This window comes from Mastigoproctus giganteus, chromosome 3 (genome assembly GCF_048544385.1).
Source record: "Mastigoproctus giganteus isolate SK-2022 chromosome 3, ASM4854438v1, whole genome shotgun sequence".
Taxonomy (NCBI): domain Eukaryota; kingdom Metazoa; phylum Arthropoda; class Arachnida; order Uropygi; family Thelyphonidae; genus Mastigoproctus; species Mastigoproctus giganteus.
The window spans coordinates 162,566,007-162,586,690 of record NC_143577.1 but is presented as its reverse complement, the minus strand read 5'-3'; the positions used below and the strand labels follow the sequence as shown (position 1 = coordinate 162,586,690).

General features: G+C 37.7%; 1 protein-coding gene across 1 annotated transcript in view; it reads right to left on the bottom strand.

Moving 5' to 3' along the window:
* LOC150088376 (uncharacterized) overlaps nucleotides 1–18,489 on the bottom strand; it is a 115,777-nt gene extending 97,288 nt beyond the window's left edge. Inside the window, exon 1 of the mRNA XM_090369473.1 lies at nucleotides 17,910–18,489. Within this exon, the coding sequence (XP_090225599.1) occupies nucleotides 17,910–18,125 (216 nt within the window). The 5' untranslated portion in view covers nucleotides 18,126–18,489. The remainder of the gene's footprint in view (nucleotides 1–17,909) is intronic.
* Nucleotides 18,490–20,684: the final 2,195 nt, after the last annotated feature.

Here is a 20,684-nt window from a genome sequence, read left to right as displayed (position 1 = left end):
GACACAGAAGCCTATGGCAGATATAAGCTTGTCTGTAATCAAGTCACAAAGGAGATTGGACAGGCAAAGGCAGATTACAAGAAATCTTTGGCAAAGGATGCAAAGAAAAACAGCAAAGAGTTCTTTACTTATGTAAACTCTAGAAGGAAAGGGATGAATCAGATTGGACCACTTAACATTGATGGGTTGACTACTGATAATCATCCTCAAATAGCTGATACACCGAATGAGTATTTTGCATCTACATTCACACATGAGGAGTTATTCAATGAGAGGAATACCAGAAGTTTATCAAACTCTAACAGGGAGCTAAGTGATTTTGTAATAACTAAGAGCAAAGCAGAGGAGAAATTGTTGCAGTTAAACATAAGGAAGGCACCTGAGGTGGGGGGACAGGATCTATCCAGCTATATTAAAGGAGGCAGCAAAAGAAGCAAGCAAACCTTTAGCCATAATTATGACCCAGGGGCTCGCACTGGTGAGTATCGGCTTGGCACACCCCGGATCCCCAGCTGGATATGATCATTCTTCTCTTTCTTGGTGATTCCCTTCTACTTCTCTCTCTCGGGGTAATTCAGAAATGTTTTTTTTTTTTTTTTTTTTTGGCTGGTGCAGGATAAGCCTCACGCTTCCTTGCACCATATGGCTGCTTATAATAATAATACAGTAGACTCTCGATTTTCCTGGATATTTGGTAAAAAACAAATCTAGGATAATCCAAAAATACAGAAGTCCTAGACATACGTAAGAGATATGTTCCAGGACTTCTTACTTCGTCGAGTTTTATGTAACTCGGGAATGACTAATAACATATTGCTGCTATATTATTATTGATAAATCTGAATTCAGCGCGATACTTGTTAATGTTTAACCATTTTCATACATTCTTATTAATTTAACTTTCTGATCCAAATCAATCGCTTTCCTTTTCTTGATAGATTTATTAGTAGTGCTGTCACTTATTCTCTTAGTTAGCACCATGATAACGGTCAAAATGAAATTTTCTGTAAAGAACTTCACAGGGTTTAGGCGAAAACTCACTTTATCACCTCGCACGAGCTCACATTTTGCTAAAGCACATTTCTGGAAGTCATTATAAGTCATTAAAACAATAAAAACAATTTGCACTTTCCATGTTATTGGGCTTTTCTGTTCATGCATCTAATTATAAATGGGTAGTAAACTCGATCTTATTGCATTTGAAAAATTACCGATAGCTGGAATTCTGTGTGTTTTTACGTTATTATGATGAAATGTGTTGCACATTCACTGTAATCTTCAATCATATAAAAAAAAACAATAAATAAATTATAAGAATCTTCTCTTCTTTCCTATTTTTTGCTTGTTACTCCGATCTAACTTGTGCAATTTGTGTGTGCAGTGATCGTCGTTATTGATTGCTTATTTTATTTATTTTTTTTTTGTTAGTTTTAAATTTTACAATCCTAAAAAAAAAAAAAAATTGGATGAAAAAAAAATTATGTAAATCCGTAATTACGTAAGTTGGGGACTTAACTGTATCGAAAAATGTTCAGCAACCTACGTAAAAAAATATGCCGACATATAAAAAATTTACCATGCACTACTTGCGTGTCCAATACGATGCTTCCCTTTATTTTTCGTGATGTAGATTTTAAGTCTCTAATATTCCTATTTTTTTTATGATGTTGTGTATGGTTTGGTCACCAACATTATAATGGTTCATTAAAGATTTAACGGATGTGCCATTTTCAAACTTTTGAATAATTTCAAATTTTTGTTTAATTGAAAGCGCAACTCTTTTGCGTTTACCCATCATTTTCACAATTTCTAAACCAAAAAAAAATTTTTTTTACTATAAAAAAAAATTGATATCCCTGACATAAATAACGAAACAAAATTTGTCCTTTTGCGCTGCGATGGAACACAACAATCGACGCGATGCACTAAAACAAACTAAACATTCGGTCTCTTTTTTTTTTTTTTTTTCTTTTTTTTTTTCATTTTGAGCAGCGGGTGTGAAGGACAGTGGGGTTGCAAGAAAATAGGTACACTAATATCCCAATGACGACTTATAATGCCGCTTGTCGCTTATTTCTGATTTGCAAAAAATCTGTTCATACCTATTCTATTTATTACTTGAATTTATGATTTCTGGTTGATTTTTTTTTTTTTTTGGAATCTTGAAGTGTCCCGGTTAATCTGATCCCGGTAAATCGAGAGTCTGCTGTAATGAGAGTTTCCTTGGACTCGGGGGAGGTCCCCATGGACTGGAGGTATGCAAATGTATCACCAATTCACAAATTGGGTTCAAAAGGTGACAAGTAACTATAGACCTATTAGTTTAACTTGTGTTCTGGGGAAAATAATGGAGTCACTGGTTAAAGAAGCATTTCAGGATCTTCTAGACTTTCCTGCATCATATGCCTCTACTAATGCTAGTCACCCCTAGACACACATTCTGAAGTGTAAACATCATACAACCATTGTGTTTGATAAGTTTTTTCTTTCCAAATAAAATTAGTTTATATTTACACTTAGACTAAACCAAAAATAGGGAACAACGTTCCCAATAAGACAAAAAGTTGCTGAAATAGAAAAATTTTAATTTTGACATCACAAAATCTAAACAATAAAACTGTCTAATTTTAACATCATATTCAAAAATTTCAGACTAGACATGGCAAAGAAAGTAAACCTAAAAATAAGCAAGACATATCCCTTTTTAAAATTTATATATATATATATATATATATATATATATATATTTTTTTTTTTTTTTTTTTTTAAATATTTGTACACATAATAATGGAAATATACACATATGCTCATGTTTAAAATTTTGCTCCATTAACAACTTTTAAAACTGGGAAATGGAAGATTCCGACAGATTCACTATTTCTTTATTTCTTTGTCTAGTACAGTAGTTTTCAACCGGGGTGCTGCAGCACCTTAGTGTGCCACAACCTTTTTTTTTTTTTTATTTATATATATTTACTTTATTATAAAAATGTATACAGTATCTTTTCAATTTTGTGGTGATCTATAATTGATGTTTATTTAGGACCTCTATATAAAGAATAAAATTATATATATATATATATATATATATATATATAAGTAATGACATTAAAAAATAAAATAGATAAAAAAGAAAATAAATAAATATGAAGTAGTCATTAGAGGCAGTAAAATATAAATCCTCCACATGATACCCAATACATTACTGAAATTACCTATTAAAATATTAATACAAATGCCAGTAGTATGGCAAAACTGTAAAGCGAAAATTTAACATAAACCATTTTATGTTATGTTAATGTTAGGTTAGGAAATGTTAAATTTTCGCTTTACAGTTTTGCCATACTATGGGCATTTGTATTAATTGTTTAATACGTAACTTCGGTAATATAACATATGCAAGAAAGCAAGCTTATGCAGCATCAGCCAAAAAAAAAACCACTTCCATTTCACCCCTCCGTTCGTTCCAAATACCTGTCCAGCTCAAACAAAGGATGGAAGTCTGTTCCACCAACCAACTACCCACTGGCTAAAGGCAAATTTCCGCACATCTATCCTACATCTGTCTTTCCTCAATTTGAATTTTTCTGGGTTTATTCTGAGCAAGAGGAATGATCCCATCAGCATTGAGCATGCTCAAACCATTCAAGACTTTATACATCTCAATCACATCACCTCACCGGTGCCTAGTCCCAGACACTGTAATTTGCAAAACTTAAGATTTTCTTTGTAAGATCAACCCTTTGTTCCATTCACTAATCTTGTTGCCCTTCTCTGTACTCGTTCCAACAGCTCTACATCCTTCTTAAAATGAGGCCTCCAGACCTGTATACAGTACTCAAGGTGTGGCCTGACCATTGCCTTTACAAGGGGATCACCTCCTTATCCCTGCTAGAAAAATTCCTGTATATCATTGACAAGACACTAGGAGCTACTATTGCAGACCATCTGCACTGCTCAGAAAACTTCATATCTGCCTGCACAATTACCCCCAGGTCCTTTTCATTCTCGACCACTGTCAAGGTAATACCACAGAGTTGCCGACTGGGCTAGCCAGGTGGGTAAAGTGCCTGCCTGGTAACCCAAAAGTCGCAGGTTCCATTCCCGCCTCGGGCTTGGATCAAAGTACTGCAAAAACCTTGGGAGGTGCATTATGGCCACAGAAGCCTATGCGCCAACAACTACCAAAAAAAAAAAAAAAAACCACAGAGTTGATACGTCCCTCTGGGGTTACTGCTTCCTGTATGTAGTACTTTACATTTGACAATGTTAAACTTCATTTGCCACTTCTCAGCACATCTGCTAAACTTTTCTAGATCCTGCTGCAGCAGCGTACTGTCATTAGTGTCCTTAACAACCCTGCCAACCTTTGTATCGTCAGCAAACTTGGACATTAAGCTTGATATACCATCATCAATATCATTTATAAATACAGAAAACAACAATGGACCCAATACTGAACCCTGAGGGACTCCACTAATAACATTAGTCCACGATGAGCAGTGTCCGTTGATTACCACTCTCTGTCTTATCCCACTCAACCACCCCTTTATCCATAGCAGTAATTTGCCTCCAATGCCACACTGCTCCAATTTGTTCAGCAGTCTTCCATGTGCAACAGTGTCAAGAGCCTTTCTAAGATCCAAATATATGACAAAGTTATTCTTTGCATCCAGTTCCATTGTGACCACATCATAGTATCCAATCAAATTGGTCAGTCAAGACTTTCCTTTAATAAAACCACGCTGTGTCAAAGCTATAAATGAAATCTTGTCTAGATGATCCTGCAGTGCTTCTTTAACCAGTGCCTCCATTAATTTTCTTGGAACAGAAGTTAAACTAACAGGTCTATAATTTCTTGTGTCAGCCTTTGATCCTCCTTTGTGAATTGGGGTCACATTTGCACATCTCCAGTCCATGGGTACCTCCCCTGAGTCCAAAGAAGCTCTCATAATTATGGCTAAGGGTTTGCTTACTTCCTTTGCTACCTCCTTTAATATAACTGGATAGATCCCATTCAACCGGGTACCTTTTTTATGTTTATCCTCAACAATTTCTCCTCCACTTTCCTCTCAATTATTACAAAATAATTTAGTTCACTGCCAGAGTTTAACTCACCTCTGGCATTCCCCTCCCTGAATAACTTGTCATGGGTGAATGTAGATGCAAAATACTCAGTTTGTTAGCCACCTGAGCAGGGTCATCAACAGTTGAACCATCAATATCCAGTCGACCAATCTGATTCATCCCTTTCCTTCAAGAGTTTACATTGGTAAAGAACTCTTTGTTGTTCTTCTTTGCATCCTTTGCCAAAGATTTCTCATAATCTGCCTTTGCCTGCCTAATCTCCTTTGTGACTTGGTTACAAAAATATCCTTTGTGACTTGGTTATATCTATCATAGGCTTCCATGTCCCCATTAATTTATATGTATCCCATGCATTTTTCTTCTCTGCCATATGTCTCATTAGTTCATCTGACATCCATTTAGGTCTAAACCCTGAACAATATTTTTTAGTTGGTATGTAAAGCCTGAAGCTTCCAAGATAAATTCTTTGAATGCTTCCCATTTGGAATTTGCTGTTGGTAACATCATCAATTGGTCCCACCATATAGAATTTAAATACTGTCTCAGACCACCGCAGTAGCCTTTACGAATGCAAAAACCCTTCCCTTAACCCCTGATGGTAGTTACTTCTTTGAGTAAATCCCACTTCAGCACACTGTGATCACTGCCACCTAGTGGTTCCTTTATCTGCAGATTCTTAATGCATGAGGAATCACTACTGATAATCAGATAAAGAGTATTACTCCCTCTAGTTGCCCCCCGAACATGCTGATGTAGAAAACAATCATCCAATAAATCCACAAAAGCCTTGCTAGTGTGTGAGTGACCAACCCACAAATTCCAGTCAATATCTGGCAAATTAAAATCCCCTATTATAAAACTCTCTGATTTACTGGCCCACTCTATTTCCCTGTACATTTTTTTTTATTATACTCATCAGAGTCATTAGGCCTATAACACACTCATACTCTCAATTTTGATCTCCCAATACTTATGTTGCACTAAACTGACTCGACACTGCACTGTCCAGCGATGTCGACTGGCTTCACTTCCTTGAATTTTATGTGTTTCTTAACTAATAGTATAACCCCTCCTCCCTTCCTATCTTGTCCATCCTTCCTGTACACATTGTACTCCCCAAATTCCAGTTCTGCATTCCTTATATCTGTGTGACACCACGTCTCTGATATCCCAACAATATCTGCCTTTGATTTTGAGCAATACCTCAAATTCATCAAATTTCTTTACCAAACTCCTAGCATTGGTGTATACGCAAGTATACAAGCACCTGTTCCTATTCTTAGCTACCCTAACACAACCCATGTGTTTACTTCTACCGCAATGACTCCCAGCAGTCTCTGAAATACCCTGCATCTTGTTTACCAGGCTGCTGCTCATTCCAAAGAAGCAGTGCAAAAATCACTTCACTTTCACCTCTGCCAGTGGCTAGCTACTGGCAGAGGTGAAATTAATATATATATATATATATGCATACACATATATATATTAATACAAAAGAAATAAAATCTCTAATATCTAAATGATATAAATGACTGAAAAATAAAATTGTCATATAACTTGCAGGAACAAATGGCTCATGTTATTGATGGCATATATTGAGAGGCGCTAGCCCCAGTTGACGTGCCTTTCAATGTAAGCCTTATGCAGTAATGACATTACGATACTTTTGATTTGTTATTTTGTTAATATTTGATTTAGTATGACTTCGCTATTTATATAATGAATATTAGGGGCCTTGTAGGTTATGGTTATACAGTAGGTTATGGTTGTATGCTGTAGGTTAGGTAACCATAACCTTGTAGGTTATGGTTACATAGTTCTTATATAATATATACACACACACACACACACACACACACACACACACACACACACACACACACACACACACACACACAGGGTTATTCAAAATGATTCATTTGATTTCAAATGAGCATAATTGCGTACCAACCAACCGTGTATTAACTTGGCATTCATCTGGTGAGTATGGGCTTGGCACACCCAGGGTCCCGAGCTGGATATCATCATTCTTCTTTTTTTGGCGATTCCCTCCTACTCTCTCTCTCTCTCTCTCTCTCTCAGGGTACTCAATTTTTTTTTGGCTGGTGCAGCATAAGCCTCGGGCTTCCTTGCACCATACGACTAATAATAATAATAATAATAACGAAAAAGGAAATCTGTGAGTTTTAGGTCACCACGAGACGGCTCCAATGTCCATGTGGCTTCGCGACAGACAGTGGATTGGTCGCAGTGGGCTCAATGACTTGGTGCTCTACAGCTGCCCCCCCCCCAGGTCACCAGATCTTACACTGTGCGACTTCTTTTGGGGTTAATTTAAAGATTCAGTGTACGTGTCAGCATTGCCCACAACCCTGGATGAGCTCAAAAATCGCATTGTTACTGCTGTGGAGTCAGTCACAAAGGACATGCTGGAGCAAATATGGGAGGAATTCAAATATTGTCTCGACATTGCTCATGTAACTATATGAAGCCACATAGAGCACTCATAAGGTGAGAGACAAAACGAGGACAGTTTTTCTTTTGGTTGATGTATACAGTCGGACAGTCGGTTGAAATCAGATGAATCATTTTGAATAACCCTGTGTGTGTGTGTGTGTGTGTGTGTGTGTGTGTGTGTGTGTGTGTGTGTGTGTGTGTGTGTGTGTGTGTGTGTGTGTGTGTACAGGGTGGCCAGAATTAAAGTATCCCTATTCAGAGCTCTCTGTAGTTCTAAGTAATAAGTGGAATGCAACCAAAATTAGTAAGTAAACTATTCAAGGCAAGGGGAGAAGGATCCCGTGAAAAAAAAATTACTTCCAAAATTGGCCGATAGGGGATATGGCCTGTACAAGAGGAAAGACATGACAAAGTACCAACAAATAAATAACTAAGACAAACCTTAATGAAATTACAAATTTTTGTGTTTGCAAAAAAACAAAGAAACTGAACTAAACCAGGGGCTCACATCTGATGAGTATGGGCTTGGCACACCCAGAGTCCTGAGCTGGATATCATAATTCTTCTCTTTCTCGGTGATTCCCTTCTACTTTTGACTCTCTCTCTCTCTCTCTCTCTCTCTCTCTCTCTCTCTCTCTCTCTCTCAGGGTAACTCAATTTTTTTTTTTTTTTTCTTTTTTTTGGCTGGTGCAGCAAAAGCCTCAGGCTTCCTTGCACCATATGGCTAACAACAATAATAATAATAAACTGCCACAGGAAATGGTTTCAAAAGCTCCAAACTTACTCACAGTTTACTCCCGATGGTCGATGATGTTGGGTTTCGATGTGATTACCATTCTTCTGGACCAGAAATTGCATTCGATGCACTGTGCTAGACCACAGAATGCAACATCTCTGGAGTAATGTTCTGCAAATGCTGCATTGTGTTGCCCTTTTAAGACAGCCAGGTTAGGGACACTTCCTTAATGGACGTTGGCCTTGAGATGACTCCACAGCCAAAAAATCACATGGCGTAAGGTCAGGCAAACATGGTGGCCATAAAATGGGAAACGAATGACTAATGACTCTTTCTGCAGTAAAATAATGCTGAAGAAGCTGCTGTACTGGTCTGCAATATGAGGAAGAGCCCCATCTTGCATAAAACTTGTCTCTTTGCTGCAGTTGAGGAATAATGAAACTGCTCAGCATGTGATATCTTTGTGCTGTAACAGAACAGGTGGCTGCTCCTGTTGGGTGCAATTCCTCAAAAAAGTATGGCCCTAGGATGAAATTTGAAGTCACACCACACCAGACGGTAATTTTGGCAAGTGCAATGGGGTTTGCTGAATAGCATGCAGTGCTTCTGAAGCCCATATTCGGCAATTTTGAGTGCTGACAGTCGTATCTAGATAAAAATGGACTTAATCGCCTCAAAGAATGTTCCAATAGAAGTGGATGATGGTCGAGCATCATCCACTTCCATTCTGGCCAAAAACGTTAGAGCAAATGCCATTCGTTTTTCAGGATAATCTCTTCGCAGCTGCTGCTGGCGACCAATCTTGTATAGATGATACTGGATTAGTTTCCGAAGAATTTTCCACACAGTGGAATATGGGACGTCCAATTTCCTCGTTACTCCCTGTGCACTGCTACTAGTTCCAGCAGATGTATCCATGGATCAGTCAACAATAGCCACTGCAACTTCCTCTGCTGCCTGAGGTGAAACAGGCTTTTTTTTTTTTCCTCTTCCAGGCTTAACAACAAAGGACCCAGTTTCCTCAAATTTGTTAATCATCCTTCTAACTGCCACAGCTGATAAAGGACCTTGACGCAAGTTCTTACAGCGTCTAAATTCATGCAGAGCAACTGCTGCATTGCACCATTAATGTAGAACTTTGCAATTAAAGCATGATCAGACAGAGTGAGACACATTGTTAACAGTAAACTCACAGAATACGCATGCAATGTTCCCATTATAGCTCTCTGCTGCTGTTGGGAAAATTAAATTAACTTCAGATTTATACAAATTTTCTGCTGTTAGGTGTCTTATTTTTTAGTTTGGATTTAAACCTTTAGTGAATTCTGTTTTTTTGCAAAGAGCACAAATAAAAATTTGTAATTTCATTAAGGTTTGTCTTAGTTATTTATTTGTTGGTACTTTGTTATGTCTTTCCTCTTGTACAGTGCCATATTATCCCCTATCAGCAGATTTTGGAACTAATATATATATATTTTTTTTTTTTCAAGGAATCCTCCTCCCCATGCCTTGAATAGGTTACTTACTAATTTTGGTGGCAATCTGCATAATACTTAGAGCTACAGAGAGCTCTGAATAGTGGTGTTAGTGGCACCTGAATTGTAATTTTGTTTATAGTTATATTATTGTAATAACTATTAATATATATATATATATACAGAGAGGGAATCAGATCTAACATGCAGAAAATTGAGTAGGGGCGTCACAAAATAAAATACTTAGCGGTGCTATTATTAAAAAAAGGTTGAAAACCGCTGATCTAGAACCTGTTTTCATTTTCTGCATTATTTTTTTTTTTCTTTTCCAAAGTAAAAGTCGTTAAAAACATTTAAATATTTATTTTTTTTTATTAAAAAATAAGATGTTACATACAATAAGTACTGCAACCCATTAAGGGGGAAAAAAAATGAAACATTGGCATTGTTGAAGCAGAATTTAAAAAAATACAAAAATTTAAAATACTGGGTACCTGTCAGGTGCCATGCCACCATATTTCCTATACTTTCAGGCATGCCACCAACACCACTGGATTAATCTGGCAGTGGTGCTGTGACCAACTGTTAACTCACTAGTGGGCTTGCTTGGCATATTTTATACCTCTAAAGCAGTAAAAGTTATAATAAATTTAAATATCTGTTAAAATTAGACAAGTATGAATTTTAGTAAATACCCAGCATGGTACTAACTTTTGACCTCCATCATCAATAATTTTATAATTGGATGGGCAAAGCCATAAACAAATTAATTACAGCACTATACTGATCAAAAAAACATCTATTGCTATAACTTTCCACAGAATTTTGGAAAGTTACCACAGCAATAAAAATCTGAAAAACTTGAAAAACAAAAAAAAAATTTATTTGCTATAAACTTCACCAAGCACCACCTCCCTCCTGTTGTCAACTTTTACTGCATACATCAGAGAGTTAAACAACAGTGGCACTTGATTTTACAGCCCCAAAACTTTCTTTTATATTTAATAAAAAGATTTTTTTGGTTTTGTTCAATTCTACTTAGAGTATACCAAGGTTTTAACTTTATACTAATGAACTGCAAATACTATTAAGTGTATTTTATTTTTTTTATTTTTTCAAATTTTAAAATTACAAAATTTAAAATGTGTTTTTTAATACTGTTGATTTTAATGAAATAAAACTTAACTCAGATGAGAGAGGGGGAAAAGAAAAAAAATATAAGTATGAAATTATTAGTCACTTCCGTTTTCAAGTTTATAAAATTATAAGTGAAAAAAATTACAACATTATGCATGCACATATTTCAGGAACACTGTGTTATATAAACACAATATAACTGAAATAAGTGCAGTAAATTGGAGGATGAATTCTGGGCTGGCAACAATGTTATATAAACACGGATCTGGAAATGCCTTAAACTAGAGCCATTCAAAAATTTTCTCCACAAAAGCACACAATAGCAGAACTTCATTTTAATGTTCTGTTGCTACGTCTGCTCATAAATCACACAAATTTGCTTGAATGGCATATCCCATCAATCTCACAGCTGCCCACAACAACGCAAGAGCTTGCACTTGGTCATAACGCAACACAGCAGCAACCCCCAGGGCAGAATGCGCTGGTCCCACAGGAACTAGTAGTTGTTGGTGACTCTATTGTCAGGGAAACGGGGAAAATACTTTGTAAAAAGGATAGGTGGACCAGGACCAGGGTATGTCTGCCAGGGGTAAAGGTTAATGACGTAGAGCGGATATCATCTTTTAAGGGCACAAAAGGTGATATAGTTAGTACACGCTGGCACTAATGATATAAAGAGTAGGAGACAGGCAGAATTACTTAACACGTACAGGTCACTGTTGAAAAAAAGCAGTGAATTAGGGTTGAATTTGAAAGTGTCTGCAATTCTGCCCAGACATGATAGGAGGGAGTATATGATGAGAGCCTTGTCGATCAATTCAGCCCTGGAAAGATTTTGCAAAGCTCAAGGGGTAGAATTTTTTTCAGTCTGGTCTGTACTTGTTAACAGGAGAGACTGCTTCTACAGGGATGGCATACACTTAAATAGAAAGGGTGCAAGAATATTTGCTGATTCTATGGAGGCAGTGTTAGATGGGTTAACTGCTAGCCTGGGGAGATACAAGGACTAATAGATTAACAGTAGCCACTGGCAGAGGTGAAAGTGATTCTTGCACTGCTTCTATTGGAATGAGCAGAAGCCTGGAAACCAAGATGCAGGATATTTCAGAGACTGCTGGGAGTCATTGCAGAACAAGTAAACACATGGGTTGTGTTAGGGTAGCTAAGAATAGAAACAGGTGCATGTATACTTGCGTGTACACAAATGCTAGGAGTTTGGTAAATAAATTTAATGAATTTGAGGTATTGCTCAAAGCATCAAAGATGGATATTGTTGGGATATCAGAGACGTGGTGTCACACAGATATAAGGAATGCAGAACTGGAATTTGGGGAGTACAACGTCTACAGAAAGGTTAGACAGGATAGGAAGGGAGGAGGGGTTATGCTATTAGTTAATAAACACATAAAATCTAAGGAAGTGAAGCCAGTTGACATCGCTGGACAGTGCAGTGTCAAGTCAGTTTGGTGTGACATAAGCATTGGGAGATCAAAATTGAGAGTAGGAGTGTGCTATAGGCCTAATGACTCTGATGAGTATAATAAGAAACTGTAGAGGGAAATAGAGTGGACCAGTACATCAGACAGTCTTATAATGGGGGATTTTAATTTCTTAGATATTGACTGGAATCTGTGGGTTGGTCACTCACACACTAGCAAGGCTTTTGTGGATTTATTGGATGACTGTTTTCTACATCAGCATGGTCAGGAGGCAACTAGAGGGAGTAATACTCTTTATTTGATTATCAATAGTGATTCTTCATGCATTGAATCTGCAGATAAAGGAACCACTAGGTGGCAGTGATCACAGTGTGCTGAAGTGGGATTTACTCAAAGAGGTAACTACCATCAGGGGTAAAGGGAAGGGTTATTGCTTTCATAAAGGCGACTACGATGGTCTGAGACAGTATTTAAATTCTATACAGTGGGACCAACTGAAGATGTTAACAGCAAATTCAAAATGGGAAGCATTCAAAGAACTTATCTTGGAAACTACTACGCTTTACATACCAACTACGAATATTGTTCAAGGTTTAGGCCTAAATGAATGTCAGATGAAGTAATGAGACATATGGTAAAGAAGAAAAATGCATGGGATACATATAAATTAACAAGTGACACAGAAGCCTATGATAGATACAAGTTGATCTGTAACCAAGTTACAAAGGAGGTTAGGCAGGCGAAGGCAGATTACAAGAAATCTTTGGCAAGGGATGCAAAGAAAAACAGCAAGGAGTTCTTTTCTTATGTAAACTCCAGAAGGAAGGGAATGAATCAGATTGGTCCAATTGATATCGATGGTTCTACTCTCAATGATCCTGCTCAGGTAGCTAACAAACTAAATGAATATTTTGCATCAACATTCACACATGAGGAGTTATTCAGCGAGGGGAATGCCAGAGGTGTATTCAACTCTGGCAGTAAGATAGATAACCTTGTAATAACTTAGAGTAAAGTGGAGGAGAAATTGTTGAAGATAAACACAAGAAAGGCACCTGTGGTAGATGGGATCTACCAGTTATATTAAAGGAGGCAGCAAAAGATGTAAGCAAACCCTTAGCCATAATTATGAGAGCTTCCTTGGACTCCGGGGAGGTACCCACAGACTGGAGATGTGCAAATGTGACCCCAATTCACAAAGGAGGATCAAAGGCCGACAAGTAATTATAGACCTGTGAGTTTAACTTCTGTTCCAGGAAAATTAATGGAGGCACTGGTTAAAGAAGCACTGCAGGATCATCTAGACAAGACTTCAGTTATAGCTCGGACACAGCATGGTTTTGTTAAGGGTAAGTCTTGCCTGACCAATTTGATTGGATACTATGATGCAGTCACAAAATAACTGGATGCAGGGAATAACTTTGATATTATATACTTGGATCTTAGAAAGGCTTTTGATTACTGTTGCACATGGAAGACTGCTGCACAAATTTGAGTAGTGTGGCATTGGAGGCAAATTGCTGCTATAGATAAAGGGGTGGTTGAGGGGGAGAACACAGAGTGGTAATCAATGGACACTGTTCATCGTGGACTAATGTTATTAGTGGAGTCCCTCAGGGTTCAGTGTTGGCTCCATTATTGTTTTTGGTATTAATAAATGATGTTGATGATGGTATATGAAGCTTAATGTCCAAGTTTGCAGATGATAGAAAGGTTGGCAGGGATGTCAAGGACACTAGTGACACTATGCTGCTGCAGCAGGATCTGGAAAGGTTGAGCAGATGGGCTGAAAGGTGGCAAATGAAGTTTAACATTGACAAATGTAAAGTACTACATATGGGAAACAGCAATCCCAGAGCAACATATCAATTTTGTGGTACTACACTGAGAGTGGTAGAGAATGAAAAGGACCTGGGGATAATTGTGCAGGCAGATATGAAGTTCTCGGAGCAGTGCAGATGGGCTGCAAGAGTAGCTCATGGTGTCTTGTCAATGATATACAGGAATTTTTCTAGCAGGGATAAGGAGGTGATTATTCCCTTGTATAAGGCAATGGTCAGGCCACACCTTGAGTACTGTATACAGGTCTGGAGGCCTCATTTCAAGAAGGATGTAGAGTTGCTGGAACGAGTACAGAGAAGGGCAACAAGATTAATAAATGGAACAATGGGTTGCTCTTACGAAGAAAGGCTTAAGTTTTGCAAATTACAGTGTCTGGAGACTAGACACCAGCGAGGTGATCTGATAGAGGTGTATAAAGCCTTGAATTGTTTGAGAATGCTCAATGCTGATGGGATTCTTCCCCTTGCTCAGAACAATCACCTGAGAGGACATAAATTCAAATTGAGGAAAGACAGATATAGGATAGATGTGCGGAAATTTGCCTTTAGCCAGCGGGTAGTTGGTTGGTGGAACAGACTTCCATCCCTTGTTGTGGAAGTTGATAGCCTAAATTAATTTAAGGCTCAGCTGGACAGGTATTTCGAACAAATAGAGGGGTGAAGTGGAAGTTTATTTATTTTTTTTTTTGGCTGATGCTTCATAAGCTTGCTTTCTTGCATCATATGCCTCTACTAATGCTAATCTGTGAGGCAGCATGCTTTATTTTTAATATAGTATTTTTTTTTATTATACTGAATTGAAAATTGTGTTCTATTAATTACAACTTTCAATTACAAAATATCTAATAAAAATAAATGAGAGAAATCATTAATAAAAATAAATATTTTCATTGTATCTTTTAGGAATGTCACGGTTTCTCGTCCCTCGAATAGAAACATAAGTGTTTGTGTGGACATCTTACAGAAGCAACCAGGAAGTCTATTTTTTGTCAGCTACTTGCATTTAGATTCTGAGGTTGAAAACGGCAAGGTTAGACTGCTCATGCTGGCATATCCGAGACCATGTGATAATGGGAGTGAAGCAGAATAAAGATACAGGCATACCTCGAATAACGAACAGGATGCGTTCCACGAAATTACTTCGTTAAGCGAAACTTCGTTTTCAGAGGTAAAAATACTATGGCCAGAATAGGGATACGTTCTTACGTAAAGAAAATGAAAAGCTTTTTTTTTTTCGGACAAAGAAAAGTTTTATTAAATAAACAGTCAACTTACATACAAAGTGAAATCACATTTTAAAATACGACTCTAAAGTTGATTGTTTATGCTCTTTTTCTCTTTCATTTAACAATTGCCTATACGGAGTTATTGCATTTAACACTGATCGCTTAACAATAAAACTTCTTCCTAAATCAGGATCATTTTCAATAAAAAAATTTAAAACGTTTTCAATGTCATTTAAGCACCTTTTCAAATCTTTGGTTGTTAACATTTTTCGGCAGGAACTTCTTTAACTTCGTCTTCATTGCTAACAAGGTTTTCTAAATCTTCCACTGAAAAACCATTATCTTCTGCATTCAATAAATTTCTAACATCCTCTTCATCGACATTTTCGAAACCTATTGATTGAGCCATCTGGATAACTTCATTTCCAATTTCTTGGATGTTATTTTCTTCTTCTAGTACAACTTCTGGCCATATTTTGCGCCAAACTCCATTTAAGCATTTCTTAGTGACTTCTTTCCAAGAACTATCAATGTTTTCAATTGCGTTTTTAATGGTGTAGTTTTTCCAAAAAGTTTTAACTGTCATTTCCTCTTTATCCTCTAGTTCAGTTAAATTGCTTAATGTTCGACGCAGATAATAAGCTTTAAATGATGCTATTACTCCCTGATCCAATGGTTGAATCAGGGAAGTTGTGTTTGCTGGAAGAAACACAACTTTGACAGGAATGCATGTGTCCAACGTGTTAAGATCAGTAGGATGTCCCGGAGCATTGTCTAACAACAAAAGAGCTTTTTCTTCAAAGTTGTTTTTTTGACAATACCGTTTTACTCCAGGACAAAAGTGGTTAACAAACCAATCAGTAAATAACTCCTTGGTAACCCACGCTTTTCTATTTGCTTTCCATATTACAGGTAAATTCATTTTTATGTTACCTTTTAACGCCCTCGGATTTTCTGAATGGTAAACTAATAACAATTTTAATTTATAATCGCCAGAGGCATTTGATCCAAAGAGTAACTATAAACGGTCTTTGGCTGCTTTGAACACAGCAGCTGATTTTTCTTCAATAGAAATGAAGCTTTTTGTTGGTGCCGTTTCCAGAACAAACTGCTTTCGTCAACATTGAACACCAAATTTGGAAAATTTTCACGTTCAATTATTTCCTTTAGTTTTTCTGGAAACTTATTTGCAGCTTCTCCTGTTAATTTTAAACTATGAATCCTGGCCCGTTTTTTAAATTTCTCGAACCAACCACGAGAAGCCCCAAAGGTTTCCGTAATTTCTTCAGTTTGTTTAGATTTCAGGTGATTAAACTGGAATATATTTTTTTTATGTTAAATGGGGCTTGAAATTGCGGACTTCGTTATATCGAAGCTTCGTTATCAGAGGTAACGTTAACCGAGGTATGCCTGTACTCTTTTCTTGCCTGGTTGCAAAACAAAAAATTTATTTCTTCTAATTCATAGAATATCAAAACAAAAAGTACTGTACAATCATTCAGAGAATATTAACAAAGGAAAGAAGGCATACAAGAGAATCTGATTTTATTTTCAAACTTAAAAAAATACAACAAAATTTTAAAGAGTGGTATCTGTTAGGTAACACATTAGTGGTTAAGACTGAGACCACAAAAGGTTCATCTAGTTACAGTACGGACACTAACTAGTTACACGAACTATGATCCTCATTTATATACTAGTGTCTAGGGCTATATCGTGCTGTACTATATCTCTACAAGTGTGTGTGTGTGTGTGTGTGTGTTTAAGGGTCAACTTTCTTGTTGTGCAGGGCAGAAGCGAAAGCACAGAATGGGGTGCGGGCCCATTCCCATTGCCAGTTTCAGGTACCATCTGACTGGGCAGTTGCCCAGAGTGCCATGATCCAGAAGGTACCAGTGCTGGAAAGCTTATTTTTTTTTATATTCTTATTATTACTTTTCTACTAATTACATTTTTGGAGTTTATATTGTTATCTTTGATTTACACTGTTATAATATGAATAACGAAACTGCTTTATGTATTTATGTTGTATTTATCCTACATCACACTCCCCCCCCCCAACTTTTCGGCAAAGGAAAAAATTATGCGTGATTGGATATTTCATTTAATTTTATTCACGGCGAATGCAAAAACGGTTCGCTTCCCTTCCATTCTAATACCACTATACGATTAGCAACGGGACAGGCGATAAAGGTGAAATTCTCCACTGCTGTTTTACTCAAGTCAACGCTGCATAGCGTCCACTGAAGAGGTCCAAGAATTCCTTCAGTCACTGACTGAAGGAATCGAGAATTCTCCAACCGATCGACAAGTGGCGAATCCACTATATTGTCACGGAAGACGATGCTTTTGAAACGACACACGTAGACTGTCAAGAGGCTGTTAACGCCTTGAAAATTTTTTTGCAATCGCTCAGGGTGGATCCGGACACTCTCCCCCCCCCCCGGTTGCGCACCCGTTAGCTCGATTAAAACTGGTCTACATTACTACTCCCCATGCGTTAAACTCACCTCAGCTGGTAAAATATCACTCACTAATTCTGCCTCAGGTTCTTGAGGTAACAGTTCATAGCCACTATAGCCAACACTTTCATCATCACTGTTTGAGCTCGATTCTGATTCCCCCATATGCAAAGGAAATGGCTCCAAATCGGCACTAGACACTTCATCGTCGGATGCTTCTCCTGGTAGGTCCTCGGGTGCTGGAATAACTGGAGCCATTGCCATTAAATAGTAAATGACAAGAGGTGAGGAGAAAAAAAGCAATAGCCGAAAATATCACACGCTCTTTCTCTCGCTCTCTACAGTAATAATCAAAATACGTTAAAATTTACGTCATGTCGCCGCAAATCCGATATTTTCCTAATGAACGAAAGTTGACTTTTGCCAAACGAACAGAAGTTATACAGCCGAGTCGCTAGTTCTACACATACAGCGACGCACATACTGTGTAATAATGGTGAAATTAATATTTCGCCCTTTGGCAAAAGACAGCGATAGCATTTGGAATGACTAAAAGTTGTTCTCTTAAAGAATTTCTGAATTAGGTGATTTTTCTGTGTTCCAGAACAGCAGTAATAACAGTTTTTAAGGAACAGTGTCAAACAAAATCAACCAGAATTGTAATCGAGTCTGTGCCGAAATAACAATACAAGCATGTAACGTAAGAAAGCAAAGCGTTTGGGCTTATGCATCATCAGCCAAAAAAAAAAAATTAATTGATTAATTAAATAAATAAAATAAAATAAAATAAAAGAAAAATTCACACAGACGTTTCCTCTAAAAGTTTGTCCAGTTCCTCCTTGAATTCATTTAAGCTATCAACTTCCATATAGACAGATGGAAGTTAGTTCCAGCCATTAACTACCCGCTGGCTAAAGGAAAATTTCCGCACGTTTTCTACAACTTGTCTTTCCTCAATTTGAATTTATGCACCATTAGGTTGGTAATCTGAGCAAGTGGAAGAATCCCATCAGAATTCAGAGTGCTCAACCCATTCAAGACCTTATACACCTCAATCAGATCACCTCGTAGGTGCCTAATCTCCAGCCGCTGAAATTTGCAGAACATAAGCCTCTCTTGGGAAGAGGATCCCTTCATTCTTCTCAACAATCTTGTTGCCCTTCTCTGTACACACTCAAGCAAATCTACACCGTTTCTGAAATGAGGCCTCCGGACCTCTACACAGTACTCAATGCGTGGCCTGACCATTGCCTTATATACTGGTGTATGATTATTATTATTATTATTATTTTAGGGTTGCCCGTAATTAAATACATTAACCCGTATTTGTGTCTGTAAATTGCGTAAATTGCGTCCTGTTTTGCTGGACGAAAAAAACCCAGTTACTGGGAGAAAAACCTTGCTATCTACGCCTAAGACCAACTAACTCAGCCACAGAGTGAAAAAAGCCCGTTAAAATTCCTCGCGTCATCGACGGGATTCGAACCCAGGCCTTTTCCACCCGGTGTGGGGAGGACGGTGACGATACAACTGTGCTACCGCGTAGACTATATTACAGGAGTAAAAATTAATTACTATATTAGTGTTACCTGTAAATGATTACATTAACCCGTATTCGTGTCTGTAAATTGCGTGTTTTCTCTGGTCGATTTGCCTGTTTTGCTGGACGAAAAAAACCCCAGTTTCTGAGGGAAAAAAACCTTGCTATCTACGCCTGGGACCGACTAACTCAGCCACGGAGTGAAAAAAGCCAACTAAAGTTCCTCGCGTCATCGAAGGGATTCGAACCCGGCCCTTTTCCACCCGGTGTGGGGTGACAGTGACGATACCACTGTACTACCCACGCAGACTATATACTGGTGTAAAAAACTTAAGGGCCAACACTATTACTAAAGGTTACAACCACAAAATCAAATGAAACAGCCTGGGACGATTTGGATAACTGCCGCTGTTCAGTAGAAAGCTGGTGCACATACAAAAATTTGTACCGTGATGAGAGGGTCATAAACAGATAAAAGCAGCAGTTCAGCAGTTATGTGAAAATTATCGAATGGTGAGCACGATTGTTACAGACGATCAGTGGTTTCATACAGTGCTACAGACAACGAAATGGCCAGTAGACATCTGGATGACTTTTTTTTTTTTTTTTTTTTTTTTTTTTTATGTGAACCCCAAACACGAGAGGTATTAGAACCTATAGTACTTAGTACCGTGCTTGGGTTGGAGGTTGAGAAGACGAAAGAAGATATTTGTTGACATTGGACTTGAACTTCTGTAGATTGTAATTTTCAGGAAATACGTATGAAGGAAGGTTGTTCCAGAAAACGGCAGTTGAATGAATAAATGAGGAAGATGAAAAGTTGGTTCTGTGGGTTTGAAGTTGGACAGTAAATGGATGTTGGCTGGTGGCGGCACGTGTTCGGACTGTTTTGAAAGAGAGAGCGGGAATTATAGAAGCCAATTCAGAAGAACAGTGCCCATGGAAATATCTGTAGAAGAGGCATGCAGCAGAAACAGTACGTCTATGAGAAAGCGAGTGGAGAGACTCTGTTAGAGATGAATCATTAATTAACCTAACTGCCCTCTTCTGAATGGAATCAAGAAGCCTGAGAGAGGTTTTGGGGGCACCACCCCAAATGTGGGAACAATATTCCATGGCAGGGCGGATTTGCGATTTATACAGAGTGAGCAGCTGTTTGGAAGAAAAGTAACGCCGAGAGCGAAAGAGAAAACCAAGTTTTTTAGATGCAGAGGAAGAAATATTTGTAATGTGCTTGTGCCAAGAGAGATTAGAAGTCAGGGTAATCCCCAAAAGAGATATAT